The 18062-nt window shown below is 40.5% G+C and overlaps 1 protein-coding gene across 2 annotated transcripts in view; it reads right to left on the bottom strand.

Moving 5' to 3' along the window:
- Positions 1–18062, bottom strand: part of ubr1 (ubiquitin protein ligase E3 component n-recognin 1) — a 294835-nt gene that overhangs the window by 151607 nt on the left and 125166 nt on the right. For both annotated transcript variants that reach the window (XM_063054144.1, XM_063054153.1), the window contains 6 exons: positions 15357–15485; positions 11876–12068; positions 5470–5531; positions 4456–4566; positions 3376–3441; positions 717–818 (listed from right to left, as the gene is read on the bottom strand). In XM_063054144.1, the coding sequence (XP_062910214.1) occupies positions 717–818; positions 3376–3441; positions 4456–4566; positions 5470–5531; positions 11876–12068; positions 15357–15485 (663 nt within the window). The remainder of the gene's footprint in view (positions 1–716; positions 819–3375; positions 3442–4455; positions 4567–5469; positions 5532–11875; positions 12069–15356; positions 15486–18062) is intronic.

Genomic DNA, 18062 nt, shown 5'->3' with positions numbered 1-18062 from the left:
ACTCTGTCGGACACACAGTGTTGTAAGCACACGTACTGTGGTCTGCCAGTCAGGTAATCAAGAATCCATGACACCAGGAAAGCATCCACCTGCATCGCTGTCAGCTTCTCCTCCAGCAGAGCAGAGTGGATGGTGGAGAAGTCAAAAAACATGACCCTCACAGTGTTCGCTGGTTTGTCCAGGTATATAGACATTGGTGAGCATCACATTATATCATACGGAAATGGAAGTTCAGAGATAGTTTACTGGACAACACCTGGAACGACAGGGCTGTCTTACAAGGCTGAACTGGCTAAGCTTTTGTCTATTGGAGTTCATTTGATTGAAACATACATGACCATGATGAGTCTTGACAAAGTGATGTGCAAGAGATGCTTTATTTAATGGAGAATCTACAACTAGGGGTCACTATTTCCAATCAAAGATTGACTACTTAAAACAGATCTGGTGAAATAATTCTCTCAAAGAGCCATGAAACCTCCAAACTTTCTTTGTCAGAGCAGTGGAAGTAGAGTTTTCATTTTTAAGGCAGAGTTTGATACATTTCTGTTAAGAGGTACCAGGCATCAGTAGGAATGCAGAGATAAGCTCATTTAGATTAGTCATGATCTTATTAAACAATGGAGCAGGATTGAGAGTCCAAGTTGCCTACTCCTGCTCCTAATTTGTTTGGCATATTCAAAGCTATATTCAATCTGCAGATACTTAGACCTTACCTTATTTCGAGCAAATGCAGGCTTAGAAAAAACTTCAAATAACTCATATCTATTGAGTACAAATATTAGGAACCGATTTGGATCCATAATAGAGGCAGCAATCTGTAATATAAAAACAGATATCATTGATACCACAGTTGATAAGCAGAGCGAAAGTGGCTTGCAGCAGTCAACACCCAGTATTTACATTGTCTGTATTCATCCAGCTATACAATTTCTTAAGAAATCGGATGAACAATTCCTGGTTTAATTTAGGCAGTAACAGAAATCGCAACAATTCAAAAGGAAACCTTCAGGCTATATCAGATTCTATTTCACAGCAGCAAATCCATGTGATGAATAGCCCTTTGCAAAACTGCTAATCAGCTCAGCAACACCAATCAATGAAGAAAACATGTGCTTTTAAATTAATCCAACTCAATCCCAATTTGTAACCTACTGTACTTGCAGTTTTATAATGTAGATTTTGAACACAACTTAGAGGAAAGATGCATAATTAACCATAGTATTCCAATCTATACTAGGTAGGTCCAAGTTCCACATTACCACTACTCTATAGTTAGTAGACCTCTTAGTAATTTCTCTGATCTATATACCCTTCCTAGCAGCCGGTGGTGAAAATTTGGTGGCCTAGCAGTGAAACAGTACTTTAATTGTTTCTGAACCCTAACCATTACCTTTCCATGCGAACATAGGGATACTACATCTGCACTTACACTCTGGCCTTGCCAACCATCAAAGGACACAAACAATTATTTCTGGCAAAGCAGCAATTTACATAGGCACTTCTTTCAATTTAATGCACATCTCTGATGCAAATAACTGGAGAAACCGAATGCAGACTATCTTTATTCAGTTTGCAAGGGTGATGCAGCACTTCCAGTTGCCTGTCAAGTTAATTCTTCATTCCACCCTGACCTGCATCTCTAGCTTTCTACACTGCTCCAACAAAGCCCAATGGAAACTCATGATTAGTATCTGATCTTCTGTTTAACCTCAAGGATTACATATTCAATAATAAACAACCAATCTTTCCTGTTTTACAAGTTGCCAGCTAATGTAAAGACAAGCCACACACACAAAATGCTGGAGGAACTCAGCAGACCAGGCAGCATCTAAGGAAAAGAGTGTAGCTGACGTTTCAGGCTGAAAATCTTCATTAGGACCGAAGAGAAAAAGATGAGTCATACTTAGAAGGTTGTGGGGGAGGTAGGGGGGAGAGGAGGAACAACAAGGTGATAGGTGAAACCGAAGTAGGGGTGAGGGGTGAAATAAGAGTTGGGAAGTTGATTGGTGGAAGAGATACTGAGCTGGAGAAGGGGGAAGATCATAGAAGAAAGAAGAGGGAGGAGCTTCAGAGGGAGGTGATGTGCAGGTAAGGAGATAAGGTGAGGGAGAGAAATGGGAATAGGGAATAGCGAAGGAAATGAGGGGGCATGACCAGAAGTTCAAGAAATCAATGTTCATGCCATTAGGTTGGAGGCTACCCAGACGGAATATAAGGTATTGCTCCTCCAATCTGAGTGTGGCCTCATCGCGACGGTAGAGGGGGCTATGGATTGATGTATCAAAATGGGAATGGGAAGTAGAATTAAAAATTGCTGGCCACTTCGAAATCCTGCTTTTTCTAGTGGATGTTTCATAGGTGCTTGGTGAGCCAGTCTCCCAACCTATGTTGGGTCTCACCACTATATAGGAAACCACATCAGGAGCACCAGATACAGTAGTTGACCCCAAAAGATTCACAGGTGAAGTGTTGCCTCACCTAGAAGGACTAGTTGGGGCCTTGAATGGTTGTGAGGGAGGTGGTATAGGGGCAGTATTGTCAAACATTGACTGTACTCTTTTCCATAGATGCTGCCTGGCCTGCTGACTCCCTCCAGCATTTTGTGTGTGCTGCTTGGATTTCCAGCATCTGCAGATTTTCTCTTATTTGTAATGCAAGGTCAATATGTGATACTGATAAGGAAGATCATTCAACACAGATACAAACTGTCCTGCTGAATATTTCCAGCATTCTCTTCTATTCTAGAATTCGAAGAAAAGTGGTGTTTTGTATCTCAGAATTCCAGCATGTTTATTTCTTTCCACTCTTTTCCTCTGCCCTCATTCACCTCCAGTCAGATCAGTAATCATTAACATTCACCTGACATCAACAGCATTTGTTACGTCAGATTTTCTTCCTCTTCACTCTATCAAATACATTTTGCCTCCATTCTCTATTCATAACTTCCTTTTGCAAATTAAAACACATTTGTTTCTCACTTTCCTAGTCTGGTAAAAGATCACCAGCTCAAACTCCACTTCTCTCCCCATTCTACTGAGTTCCTGATTCTACTGAGTACTTCCAGCATGATCTTTTTTTTTAAATCATATTTCAGCATCTACAGTTTTATTGCTTTTTCTCATAGATTCTGCCCTTAACCCCTCAAGTATCTTGGCTCCCTCCAGCTCCTGAATCAATCCTGTCACATCTACTGTCTTCTTTAATTCCTGATTTTCTTTAGCACCTTGCACCCACGTATATTTATACTCAATCTTGCACATCAACTGGGGTCTATTACCACAACAACATGGTTCTTTTGACTAACTACCAGTAAATTTCTTTATTGAATAAATAGGAATATTCATATGTATAGCTTGCAAGTGGCCACTGTACCTGTAACATAATTATGTCTTTGTCAAACATCTCTTCCCTCCACTTTACATTACGGTAGTGATACACCTTGAAGGGAAAGGAACATCAGTACACACATTGGAACAGCAATTTAATATAATCATAACTTAACCAACTGATGAAAATTACTATAGCTCTTTCGAGTGATATAATTTTTACTACATTAATTTTGCACTGTAGTATAGGTTTAGTAAACCCCTATTTTACTTTAAAGTTTTGTTATATTCATTTACAGTTTACATAAATGAATCTCATCGAACACCATACTTCCTACTGGTGACGTCTTGCAAATGAAAATTTGAATTAATTCCTGAAGCTCTGACAGACTCAAAGATATAAAAGTTGAATCCTTTTTGTTACCAGTTATTTCAAGGATTGAAGTATATTTCAATTATAAAATAGCATAAGCAACTGGACAAGATTTACAGCAATTATTTGCTGAAATTTACCTGGCCAAATAAAAATTGAAAAGAATCTGATTTGCATTTTGTAATTTAATACCATAGACGGCTTCAATCTCTTCATTCTCAGATTTCAATGTTTTCACACTTTCAAAGTGACCTCTGCCTCACTTATTCCTGATAGTCAAGCCATTTGACTCCATCTGAAAATTCCTCACAAATACTCTCAAGATTTGAAACAGAGTGTAGTGGAATAATTAATAATATGTAATGATGATACATCCACACATGGCCAAGTTTATTGATTGAGGTACAGCATGGATTGGTCTTTCGAGCCGTGCTCAACCCAGCAATCCCTGATTTAATCCTAGCCTAATCACAGCACAATTTACAATGACCAATTAACCTATCAACTGGTACATCTCTACACTGTGGGAGGAAACTAGAGCGTCTGGCAGTCACCGGGAGAATGTACAAATTCCTTACTGATAGTGGTGGGAATTGAACACTGGTTGCTGGTACTGTATAGCGTGCTAACCACTACACTACCACACAATCCCTTACAATGTCCTTACTTGTTTTCTTTTCTTATAAGTAGAATCTACCATCTGACATGCTCAGTAATTGTTTGTCACACAAGTAATAAGTAACATGACAATACCTGATTTACTAAGGAAAATCCATTTCTTCTCCACATTTCAGCCGTGACTTGAGACATCAGCACTAAGCAACGCAATGGGTAATCCATCAGTTTTTCTACATGAAATTCCGACTGCAAGAATTGGTACATTATATCGTCATCATCACCAAGAACATGCTTCAAGATACAACTTCCACTAAGTGAGTTAAGGTGTCAGATTTTGGGCAGTGGGTTTAATTATCTCTTGTATTTTTTGTTTTCTTTACTGAAGTTTCCATCCAACTGGCCTCTGCCACTTTGATCTGGGCCACACTTTCATCAGCCTGGTCCAACTTCAGCTGCCTTTATCAGAGTTTCCTGCTTAGGGAAGGATAGGCGGAGAGGCAGAGGGACAGAAAAACAAGCAGAAAGGTAGAGAGACAGCGAGTGTGTGCACTCTCTGGGTGGGGGGGGGGAGAGAATGAGTGGGTATCTGTTCAACTTTGTATATGCAAGGGTTTGTCAACCAAGAAGGGAGGGGGTTCTTTCTGGGTCAGGTCCAGTGTCAAGGACATTTGGATGAGTATTAGTGGTAGGGATAGAGTGGGCTGGGACTCCAAGCCAGGATAAGGAATATTAGGATAAGGGGTTGGAGGGGAGGGCAATCTTCATGGTGAGGAACATTAGGTATAGGGTTACACATTCTACCAACTATCCCACTAGTGCTAACATAAATATCAATGCTGTACAAGTTTACATTCATACAATTTATTCTGACATTTTAGTAAATCCAAGTTCATAACTCAAAAATTGCTAAGAGATAGTAAATATATTAGGGGTAGGGTGTTACCATGTTACATAATAACCTTTCTCATTATCAGGTAGGGAAGGTATTTTTGTTTGCATTTAAACGACAAACCCTGCCAGTGCTCTAAATTCGGAAGTTACAAAACATTTTTGAATTTCTCAAGTGTCTATCATAAATACCACAGTAAAATGACAGAAATATCAAAAAAAAGACAGAATTATAGATGATGGATATTGCTGTTTACTTACTGGTGGTACAAGCTCCTCGAGCTTGTTAATTGCTCCACTCTTGCTTAGGTGCACATGCAAACCTAAAACACAAAGCAATGTTTAAGAAACTGTAGACGAATAGTTGTGAACAAAGCAGCTTTGCACCCTATTAGATCATGTCAGTTTCAATGCAGATGTTAATTTGCCCAAGTACTACATAATACTCAACATGCTCCTGATGTAAGGTGCTTCAGTAATTAAACTAAGTTCAAAGTAAATTTAATTATCAATGTACATATTTATCATTTTCTTGCGGGCATACTCAACAATCTATAGAATAATAATAACCATAACAAAGTCAATTAAAAACACACTAACTTGGGCATTCGACCTGTGTGCAAAAGACATCAAGAAGAAAGAATTAATAATAAAAAATAAGCAATAGCTATCGAGACCTGAGATGAAGAGCCCTTTGGAGTGAGTCCACTGATTGTGGTAACATTTTAATGATAGGCAAGTGAAGCTGAGTGAAGTTATCCTCTATGGTCAAGAGCCTGATAGTTGAGGGATTAAAAACTATTCCTCAATTTAGGCTCCTAAGACAGAAGTTTGAATCTTACAATAGCTGGTGGGGAGTTTAAAATTCACAAAACTATTTGCAGCTAGTATCAAAATCTAGCATCAGTAAAATTGTACAAAACAATTCTGCTTCACCAATGCTTATTTTGTCTGGTTTGTATGCAACTCCAGACCCACCACTGTGGCTACTCTACCAAGATACAAATTCCATTTTGGTAGCCACCATTTATTTCCTATCCATAATGATCTGATTGAAACATACAAAACTGTCAACTAGGTGGATGCAATGAAGCGTGTTCTCTGGCCGGGTAATCTGAAGCTAAGAGGCTGTGCCTCAGACTAGGGGAAAACCATTTAGGACTGAGATGAAGAATAACAACTTCTTCCAGTGGGTGGGATTTGGGATTTTCTATTGCGGTAACTGCGAAGGCCGAGTCATTCACAGATTTGTTTAAAATTAAAATTGAAAACTAACAGGTTTCTGGATATCAAGGAAATTAATAGGTAGCAAAGAAAATAGTGTTCTGAGGGAAATTGAGATCAATGGTCCATCTCGATACAAGGGGCCTGTTCAATAGTCTTATAACAGCAGAAGAGAAGCTGCCCTTGAGCCTAGTGATACATGATTTCAGGCTTTTATCATCTTCTGCCCAATAGTGGGTGAGTGGGGGGAGGTGGGGAGAGCCGAGAGAATCCCCGAGATGGGATGGGTCTTTGATTACGTTAACTGCATTATAAAGGCAGCAAGAAGTGTACACAAAAGTCCATAAGACCATAAGACAAAGGAGCAGAAGTAGGCCATTCGGCCCATCGAGTCTGCTCCACCATTTTATCATGAGCTGATCCATTTTCTCCTATTTAGTCCCACTCCCCCGCCTTCTCACCATAACCTTTGATGCCCTGGCTACTCAGATACCTATCAATCTCTGCCTTAAATACACCCAATGACTTGGCCTCCACTGCTGCCCGTGGCAACAAATTCCATAGATTCACCACCCTCTGACTAAAAAAATTTCTTCGCATTTCTGTTCTGAAAGGGTGCCCTTCAATCCTTAAGTCATGCCCTCTCGTACTAGACTCCCCCATCATGGGAAACAACTTTGCCACATCCACTCTGTCTATGCCTTCTAACATTCGAAATGTTTCTATGAGGTCTCCCCTCATTCTTCTAAACTCCAAGGAATACAGTCCAAGGGCGGACAAACGTTCCTCATATGTTAACCCTCTCATTCCCGGAATCATTCTAGTGAATCTTCTCTGTACCCTCTCCAACGTCAGCACATCCTTTCTTAAATAAGGAGACCAAAACTGCCCACAGTACTCCAAGTGAGGTCTCACCAGCACCTTATAGAGCCTCAACATCACATCCCTGCTCCTATACTCTATTCCTCTAGAAATGGATGCCAACATTGCATTCGCCTTCTTCACTACTGACTCAACCTGGAGGTTAACTTTAAGGGTATCCTGTACAAGGACTCCCAAGTCCCGTTGCATCTCAGAACTTTGAATTCTTTCCCCATTTAAATAATAGTCTGCCCGTTTATTTTTTCTGCCAAAGTGCATAACCATACACTTTCCAACATTGTACTTCATTTGCCACTTCTCTGCCCATTCTTCCAATCTATCCCTCTGCAGACTCTCCGTTTCCTCAGCACTACCAGCCCCTCCACCTATCTTTGTATCGTCAGCAAGCTTAGCCACAAAGCCATCTATTCCATAATCTAAATGGTTGATGTACAATGTAAAAAGAAGCAGCCCCAACACTGATCCCTGCGGAACACCACTGGTAACCGGCAGCCAACCAGAATAGGATCCCTTTATTCCCACTCTCTGTTTCCTGCCAATCAGCCAACACTCTATCCATGTATGTAACTTTCCCGTAATTCCATGGGCTCTTATCTTGTTAAGTAGCCTCATGTGTGGCACCTTGTCAAAGGCCTTCTGAAAATCCAAATATACAACATCCACTGCATCTCCCTTGTCTAGCCTACTGGTAATTTCCTCAAAAAATTGTAATAGGTTTGTCAGGCAGGATTTTCCTTTAAGGAATCCATGCTGAGTTCTGCCTATCTTGTCATATGCCTCCAGGTACTCTGTAACCTCATCCTTGACAATCGACTCCAACAACTTCCCAACCACCGATGTCAAGCTAACAGGTCTATCATTTCCTTTTTGCTTCCTTGCCCCCTTCTTAAAAAGCGGAGTGACATTTGCAATCTTCCAGTCCTCCGGAACCATGCCAGAATCTATCGACTTTTGAAAGATCATCGCTAATGCCTCCGCAATCTCCACAGCTACTTCCTTCAGAACACGAGGGTGCATTCCATCTGGTCCTGGAGATTTATCTACCTTTAGCCTATTCAGCTTCCTGAGTACTTTCTCTGTTGTAATTGTGACTGTGCCCACTTCTCTTCCCTGCCACCCTTGAGTGTCCGGTATACTGCTGTCTTCCGCAGTGAAGACTGATGCAAAATACTTGTTCACTTCCTCTGCCATCTCCTCATCTCCCATTACAATTTCTCCAGCATCATTTTCTATCGGTCCTATATCTACTCTCACCTGTCTTTTACTCTTTATATACTTGAAAAAGCTTTTAGTATCCTCTTCGATAGTAAGTCAATGGAAAGGAGGCTGGTTTGTATGACGTACAGAGCTGCAGCCACAACTCCCTGCAATTTCTTGCAGTCTCCGGCAGAGCCTAAACAAACCATGGTCCAGCCTGCATATTATAAAAATTGGTGAGGGTCAATAGGGGCGTGCTGAACTGTTTTAGCCTCCTGAGGAAGCCAAGACTTTCTTGGTCGCCGTATCTACTTGACTGGACACAGGACAGACTATTGGTGATGTTTACTCCTAAGAACTTGAAGTTCTTGACCTCTGTACCATTGATCTAAATAGTATCACCCCAGTTCCTAAAGTCAACAACCAGCTCTTTTGTTCTGTCGATATTGCGGGAAAGGTTGTTGTCATGGCACTGAGCTCTATCTCCTTCTTGAGCTCAGACACTTATTTGAGATTTGGCCCGTTACAGTGGTGTTAACTGCAAACTCGCACAACAGAGATGATTGCATAGGGAGTAAAGAATGGCACTAAGGACACAGCTTTGTGGGGCATCAATGTTGAGGATAATCATGACAAAGGTGCTGCTGTCTAACCTTACTGATTGTACACTGTTGGTCAGGAAGTCAAGGATCTAGCTGCAAAAGGAGGTGCCGTATCCTAGGTCAAGGAGTTTGGAGGTGAATTTGTACTGAAGGTAGAGCTGTAGATAAGAGTTTGACTTTAGTGGCTTTATTATCTAGATCCTCTATGAATTTAGGGCCAGTAAGGTGGTGTTCACTATGTACCTGTTTCAGTGGTAGGCAAATTGCAGTGGGTCAAGGTTGCTTGGGAGGCTGGAGTGTGCTTTGACCACCTCTTGAAGCAATTCATAATGGTGGGCATCGGAGATACAGAATGGTAGTCATTAATGGCATATTACATTGGTAGCAGGGTGACAGTGGTCTTCTTAAAGCAGGTGGGAACTTCAGACTGAAGCAAGGAGAGGTTAAAAGTGTCTGCAGATATCATCAGCAGCTGATCTGCACAGGAACTAAGGACATGGCTGGGACTTCAACAGGGTCAGATACTGGCTGGTGGTTCACTCTCTGGAAGAATGATGTGATGACTCTGGGTACAGGGGCACTGGAAGTTGTCAGGGAGGGTGATGACACAGGAAGTGATGCATTGTTGTCAGTGATGCTGCTTAATTTAGCTTCATAGCTCATATAGCCTTGCTACAAGTTATGGTTGGTCTAGGATTTGATTTTGAACTGGTATCATCTCTTGGTATTCCTGATAGATTTACTAGAGTCATAACTCAATCTTTTGTATAGCTCAGGGTCATCCATTTAGAATGCCACAGAACGGATCTTCAACAGGAAATGGATCACCCAGTTAACCAATGTTTTCTTGTTTGGAAACACCCAGACTGACCTCTTTTGAATGGCTTACTCTTGCACAAATGGGAAACATTCTTATGTTCTAATTGGAGGTGTGTAGCGTTTTACCTTCATGAACTGCCGTAGTCCTATCGGTGATGGCAGTGCTACTGGGTAGGAGTTCTGGATTTAGACCTAGCAGTGATGAAGAAAATGTGGTATCTTCCCAGCTTGGCTAAAATCTTACACGTGGTGCTTTCTATTTATTTACTTAGAAGTGCAGCGCAAAATAGGCCCTTCCAGCCTTGTCCCCAGCAATTTAACCCCAGCCTAATTCATGAGACAATTTACAAAGACCAATTAACTAACTACCCGGTATTCTTTGGACTGTGGGAGGATACCCACGCATTCCAGAGGGAGGACGCAAAAACTCCTTACAGAAGATACCAGGTTTGAACTCCGAACTTGAATGCTCTGAGCTGTCATAGTGTCGTGCCAATGGCTATGCTACCATGGCAATATCGTGCTCTTCCCACTCGGCTGCTGCTCATGTTGTTTTAATTGATAAAGGTTCTTGGTTTCAGCGGTACTGTCAATGAAGTTTCAGCATGTAATTTCAGCACATTTTGTAGACAGCACACTACGTCTGATTTGGGGAATGAACAAATGTTGAGGGGATGTTTAGGGATGAACAATAAATGCCAGTCTGTCCAGTATTGCCCACACTCTGAGTATTACTAATCAATACCACTCCCACCAGAACCAGCAGCTTGTATCATAAATAATTTTTAAATTAGATTACTGTATTGTAATTAGTCCACGTACTCCACATTATTTGAGATGTTTATGTAAATTATTTACATTTCTACCTATTATTTACACCTAAACACTCAAAAACACAAATAAAAAGACACTCACAGTCACTATAGCTAAAACATTAATAAAAAATAAATCAGTCTTTCCAAAACTGATCTGCACCCCAAAGTGCCAGAACTAATACTTAGTTAAATTTTCAAATCAAGAGTTTAGTCTTCCATCACAAGCATAGGTCATAAAGATGATATAAGCCACATACAAGGTTCCTAGTGTAGTTTTGTCTCTCGTGAGTTGGCTAATCTCAGTCAAGATATAGTAGTATGTTACAGCTATTTTGGGAAAAGGCAAAGAATGGAGAAAAAAAATCTCAACTGGGATACTCCTTTAAAATTTGTTGAGAAACTTTAAGATTAAGAGGAATGCCAAGTGGGAAGGTATTGCTAAGAATCAGCTCTAAATAGCAATTTCAATACGTCAAGGTGGTGTCGACTGTTCTGTACTTTGTTCATTATAAAGGACCCTCTTCCCATCTCTTATCTAATGTGAAGCTGCCCATTAGTAGAAAATATTTCTAATGCCAATAAAAAAGTAGAGCATTTGTTTTGTCACTTGCAAGACAGTTGTATTAGCCTATCATCTAAACTATCCAATTACACTTCCCTTTATGGCATTTTTTTTTAATAAAAAGGGTCTGGGAACAACAAATCAGAGATGTGACCATAAATTGGTTGCATAGGTTGAAAATAATTAGAAAACCAATAAGGCACAATTTCAATATATAGGCATTTTTTCACCCAAGGGTTGGGACAATAACAATATTTCTATTAATTGCCTTGTTACTACATTCAATAAATTGTAAATAATTGAAAACATCAATGCCATCATAGTCTTCTGTGGATAATTAACATCAATTTACTGGCATGTAAAAATCAGTATAGAACAACATAGTGGACTGCCTCAACTAATCAGGGTTCTGGTGAATGGTCTCCATTTGAAAGAGGCACAATGTATTTTAGTCCATGTTACTGGGAACTGGATAGTCCCCTTCACCTTGTTGCCATATCATAGTAGTATCCAGAGTACTCAATCTTGCTGCATTCAAGCCTGTGAGGCAATTTCCTTAAACCAACCTGCAAGGAGCCTGGATAAGGGAAGGTGAATACTGACAGACTCTCGTGATACCAAATAGCGTTTCAAGCTGATGGAGTGACCACACAGAGTCAGAGTGTTGTACTGCCTCCTTGCATTGCGTTGACCGCACTCATTAGAACACTGGGACAAAACACGGTGGCACTCCTTATAAGCTCGAAGTAGAACTTGTTCCTGCATGTAGACATAAGAAATAATATAAATAGAAGGAGTAAGCTTCCAGCTCATTAAAGTCACCTCTATTTCCTGTAATTTTGATCTCAACTTTACTTTCCCTTTCTATCCCACTCATATCCCCCTTTTACCTGTTTTACATTGGTGATATAGCAGTGTAGAATGCAAGCAGTTTCAAACTCCTGGGACTGCACATCACACACAACCTCTCAAGGTTCCAGAACACATCTGACATAAGAAGCTCAGCAAAGCCTCTACTTTCTGAGGAGACTGAAGAGACCTGAACTTTGTACATCCATACTCACGTCACTCTAGTGTTGAGCATCCGGACAAGCTGCATCACTGTTTGGTCCAGAAACTGCACTGTAGCAGCCAGGAAGGCTCTGCAAATGGTAGTCAAAACTGCCCAACGCATTATTGGCACCCACCATCAAGAAATGTGCCAGAAAAGGGTCAGTAACATCATGAAGGATCCCACCCACCCTGGTTGTCCAACTTCGATCAAGTTCAGTTCATTGTCATCCAACCAAACACATGTATATCGCCAAATAACATTCCTTCAGACCAAGGTGCACAACATAGTACATATAACTCACACACATAACACAAAGTAATATTACCACAAATAAATTAACAAATAATAAAGTGCATATACAAGTTAAAAAATAAACAGTATAACGCTACTAGCAATGTATACATGATGAGACCTGAGTGGTGGCAGGGGGTTACAACCTGGGGCAGGAAGCAGTGTCCCTTCTTAAGGTTCTTGCCCTAATGCTACAGTACCTCCTGCCTGATGGTAGGGGGTCAAAGAGATTATTGAATAGATGGGAGGGATCATTGACAATACCAAAGGCCCTACGTACACAGTGCTGCTGATAAATATCTCTAATGGGCGAAAGAAAGACTCTGATGATCCTCTCAGTAGTTCTTGCAATCCTCTGCAGGGACTTGTGGTCAGATGCCTTGCAATTCCAGTACATGACAATGATGCAGTTGGTCAGGAACTTTCGACAGTGCTCCTGTGAAAATCAGGTGGGAGGGGAGCCTTACTCGCTTCAATCTCCTCAGGCATTGGACAATGTTGTGCTTTCTTGACCAAAGAGGTGACGTTGAGGTACCAGGTGAGATCATCCATTATGTGCACTCCCAGAAACTTGGTGCTCCTAGCTCTCTCCATGGAGGATCCATGTATGTGCAATGAGGAGTGACCAGCCTCCTAGTCCCAACATACTGCAAGTCATCCCCATAATCGCCAAGGTCCTTTTCCATAGTGAATACTGAAGCAAAGTATTCAGTAAATTCCTCCACTACCTCCTCCAGTTCCGTACACACTTTTCCACTGTCACACTTCATTGGTCCTATTCCCTCACGTCTTATCCTCTTGCTGTTCACATACTTGTAACACCACTAGTCACGACTGCAAGTTGCCTCCTGCCAATCAGACACTGCTTTATCGATGCTAGAAACTTTCCTGTAATACCATGGGCTCGTAGCTTGTTAAGCAGCCTCATGTTGTGCACCTTGTCAAAGGCCATCTGAAAATCCAGGTACACAACACCAACCGGTTCTCCTTTGTCTATCTTGCTTGTTATTTCTTCAAAGAATTCCAACAGATTTGTCAGGCAAGATTTTCCCTTGAGGAAACCATGCTGACTACAGCTTATTTTATCATGTGCCTCCCTGAGGAACGCTGTCTCATTCTGCCCTGCAAAGCTGATGCATGGTTAGAATGACAATAGAGTTTTTTGAATCTTGAATCTTGAAATACCAAGACCTCATCCTTAATAATTCTCTTCATGGTTATTAGGGAGATCTGGACTGGAATAATTTTAATGAGATAACTGATACCACTCACAAGAATAACGTTCTAATTCCTACTTGACTAAAATTTTTTAAGAGGCTATAAGCAACTTTGGAGCATTATGAAGTTCTGTCAAGTATAACAAACATCTGTTTTCCTTCAAATTCTTTCAAGGCCCTTAAAATCTAATCTCCCTTTAACAATAATAGGAGAGGGGAGCAGTGTGCAGGGGATTTAAAAGGTTTCTCATGGTAATGACCACACAAGTCTTAACGATGGACATTTGAAACCAAAATAAAACTACAATAGAAGTAACAAGAGCAGGAGGAACTCAGTGGTCAGGCAGCATCTGTGGAGGTAAAATACACAGATGATGTTTTGGGTTGAGACCTTTCATCTAAAGTGGTTTACATTTCACGTAAAGTGGGAGGAAAGAATTTTAAAGGGGATTTCTAGAGATTTTTATTTAAATAGGTAGTGTGTTTGATAACTGGAGCACACTGCCAGAGGTGGTAAAATCACTGTGTTTTAGATTATTAAGCAGATATTTAAATAAGGCATAAAAGGATATGGTCCTAACACTGGCAAATGGGAATAGTGCTGTTGAGCAAAAAAGTTTAGCATGGATGTGGTGCCACTCTGCTGAAAATCTACAAACATCACCTGATCTCCGCACGAACCCTGACCTTTACTTTTGTTCTTTCTGCTCCACCCTTTTCTTTCTGACTTCACACTCATCTCACTTCTCATTTCTCCCAGTTCTGTTTAAGGCTCACCAAACGAAGGGCTAATTGTTTCTCTCTGGAGATGCTGCCTGACCTACAGAGCATTTACAACATTAAAAAAAATTCATGTCCATATTCGTGGCAAATATTCCTGTGATCAACTAATTTCCCTCTACTGGTATAGTTTCAAAATGATCAGTAAATTGGTAAAATCTCAGTTCAGAAGTACCTCTCCAACCACTGCAAATCCTCTCAAAAATGTAAAACAAGAAAATCTGCAACAATGTATGTCAAATGTATGGGGCAAAAGAAGAACACAGTCATATAAAATTGACTATTGATTAACATGACCAATTAGCATAGCACAGCTATCGCATACAGTTTGTAAAGAGTTAAGCAGTGAGAGATATTCTAAAGGCAGGCTCTCTTACTGGGGCTAGAGCTACATTAGTACCTTGTACCTTCCTGATTAGATCAGTGCCTCATAATCATGGTATCTGAAAATCAGCCTCTGCTTAATCGAATCTCAGGGTTCAGAACATGTTGTTAATTAGCTTTACTGCAGCAGATGGAGTTTTGAACATTTATTGTGGAATATAGATAGTCAACCTAATTATATTCTACAATGAGTGGCTGACATATTCTTAGAACTTATCCAGTCCTGGATGAAGGGAAACAGCTTACATTTGTTTTTTCTTTCAACTACTGTGGCACAGTAAACGGGAAGCTTATGAACACAGATAGAATCACAGTACTTACATCAGATGCACACCATTCCCGAATCATGGACAGAATACATTTCAGAAGCATTTGGATATTGAATGCTTGTACCCACTCTGGCTCTATCTCAAGGTGTTGCCCAATCTGGCGGCTCACTGGCTCCATGTTCTGCATAAAATTAACCAGTTCACTTTTTGTTCCAAAACAAAATGAATTAATTCCTTCAAAAATGCAACTTTCTTATTCACGCATACAAACAAAGGTTACTGACAAACAAAACAACAATCTTCTTTCTCAATCTTGAATCACATTGATTAAGATAAATATTAAAAAGTTACCAAAGTTGCTTTTGTTATTCTTAGAACTGACCATAAAGTGTGAATAATCATTTGAAGTTACAACTCTAACTGTATGGTATATCAGTGCAATAAGTAAAAGAACAAATAGTCCTGTCCTATTAAACAGTCAGGCATGTTCTCTGTAATCAAGTACGTGGCTGGGAAGGGCTTTTTGACTTGCTGCTCCAAGTGGAATATTCCATAACAAAGGGACAAAAAGCCTGTTCATCATGCAATTAACATTTACCAGAAATAAAGAAAGAAGTAATAGGTTTAGAAACATTTGATCAGAAAATCAAGTATGCTTCCCAAAAATAATGTCTGACAGGTTCAAATGACTGATTGATTGGTTGAATGAAAGTTTCATTATGATCTGATACTGACCAGAAGCAAATGGCTCTCTGATCTCCGGAGAACAATGAGGTAACGCTTGATGATTAGTCAAGAAATCCTACAAAGTGTAACCTCAGCAAACAAACACAAAATGCTGGAGGACCTCAGCAAGCCAGGCAGCATTGATGGATAAGAGTAAACTCGACCTTTTGAGATGAGACCCTTCATCAGGACTCTGACAACACCACAGTTTATAGCTTTTTATGAACACTCAACTTTACCTCCATCAAATTTTATTTAATATTTGACAAAATAACATTACTATCCTGAAATCTCTTACTCCTCAAATTTCCTTAGTAGTCATACAGTAGGAAAGCAGGTCATTCAGCCTATCACATCCACAATGACCAGTGAGCACCCATCTGTTATTAATCCCATCTGACAGCATTTGGCCCAAGACTAGGTAATTTAAGTACTCACTTTAGACACTAAAATGATGTCACTGACTCTGCTTCCACCTCTGCCCCTTGCAATATATTCCAGGCACATACCAGTCTTAATCCCTCTTAATCTATTACCCCTTAACACCCAAATCCATGTCCTCCAGTTTTTTACACCTCTGATAGAGTGAAAACATTCCTGCACTCTACACTATGGTTAATTTTTATACCTCAATTATATCTCCTCTGCTCCAGGGAAAACAGACCTAAGCACTCAAATCTCTCCTCCTAACTACAATACTCTATTCCAGCGAACATCTTGGTGAATCTCCAATACACATCGTTTTTCCTATTGCGTGCTGACCAAAACTGCACAAAGTAGTCCAGCTGAGGTCTGACAATGTTTTATAAAGTTGGAGCATAACCTCCCTGTCCTTGTGTTCAATGTACTACTTCATGAAGGCTAGTATCCCATATACCTTTTAACTACATTACCTACCACTTTTAAGGATTGACTTACACACCAACATCACTCTGTTCTTCAATATTCTCCAGGACCTACCATTATGGTAAATATCTTTGGATTGGTAGTACTCCCATAGTGCATTACCTCATTTTCCTGGTTTAAACTCCATCTGCCATTTCTCAACCCATTTCACAACACATTAATACCACCTTGTAACCTCTAACTATCCTCAACTTCTTCGCAAGTCTTAGCGTCACCTGACAGCTAAGTGATCAAGCCTCCTACATCCACATCAAAATCATTCATGAATGTAACAAACAGCAAAGGACTCCACACCAATCCCTGAGGAACACCACCAGTCACAGACAACCAACAAAAACCTAAAACAAGAGAAAATCTGCAGAAGCTGGAAAACAATGCAATACACACAAAATGCTGAAGGAACTCAGCAGACCAGGCAGCATCTATGGAAAAGAGTTATCAGTCGACATTTCAGGCCGAGACTCTTCATCAGGACTGGAAAAAAGAGATGAGAAGTTACAGTAAGAAGGTGGGGGAAGGAGGGGAAGTAATACAAGGTATAATTGATAGGTGAAACCAGGCAAGGGTAGGAGTGAAGTACAGAGCTGGGAAGTCGATTGGTAAAAGAGGTATAGAAACACAGAAATCTACAACACATTACAGGCCCTTCAGCCTAAAATTTCCCTCCACATAGCCCTCTATTTTTCTGAGCTATAGGGCTGGAGAAGGGGTAATTTGATCAGAGACACAAAAAGCCATGGAAGAAAGGGAAAGGAGAGTCACACCAGAGAGAGGTAATGGGCAGGTAAGGAGATAAGGCTGAGAGAGGGAAATGGGAATGGGGAATGGTGAAGGGGGGGTTAATTACTGGAAGTTTGAGAAATCGATGTTCATGCCATCAGATTAAAGGCTATCTTGACAGAATACAAGGTATTGCTACTCCAATCTGAGTGGGCCACATCGTGACAGTAGAGGCGGCCATGGACTGACATGTTGGAACAAAAAAACTCATTTGCTCACCATTCCCTGAGGAACACTCACCAATCCCCAAGGAACACTATTTGTCAAAGACACACATTTCGTATCATCCTGACTCCTATTGTCAAGTCAATTCTTGGTCCAATTTGCCAACTTGTTCTGGAGTCCT

This window comes from Mobula hypostoma, chromosome 1 (genome assembly GCF_963921235.1).
Source record: "Mobula hypostoma chromosome 1, sMobHyp1.1, whole genome shotgun sequence".
NCBI classification, from domain to species: Eukaryota; Metazoa; Chordata; class Chondrichthyes; order Myliobatiformes; family Myliobatidae; genus Mobula; species Mobula hypostoma.
Note: the sequence above shows the minus strand (reverse complement) of the source record. Positions and strands in the feature narration are given on the sequence as shown.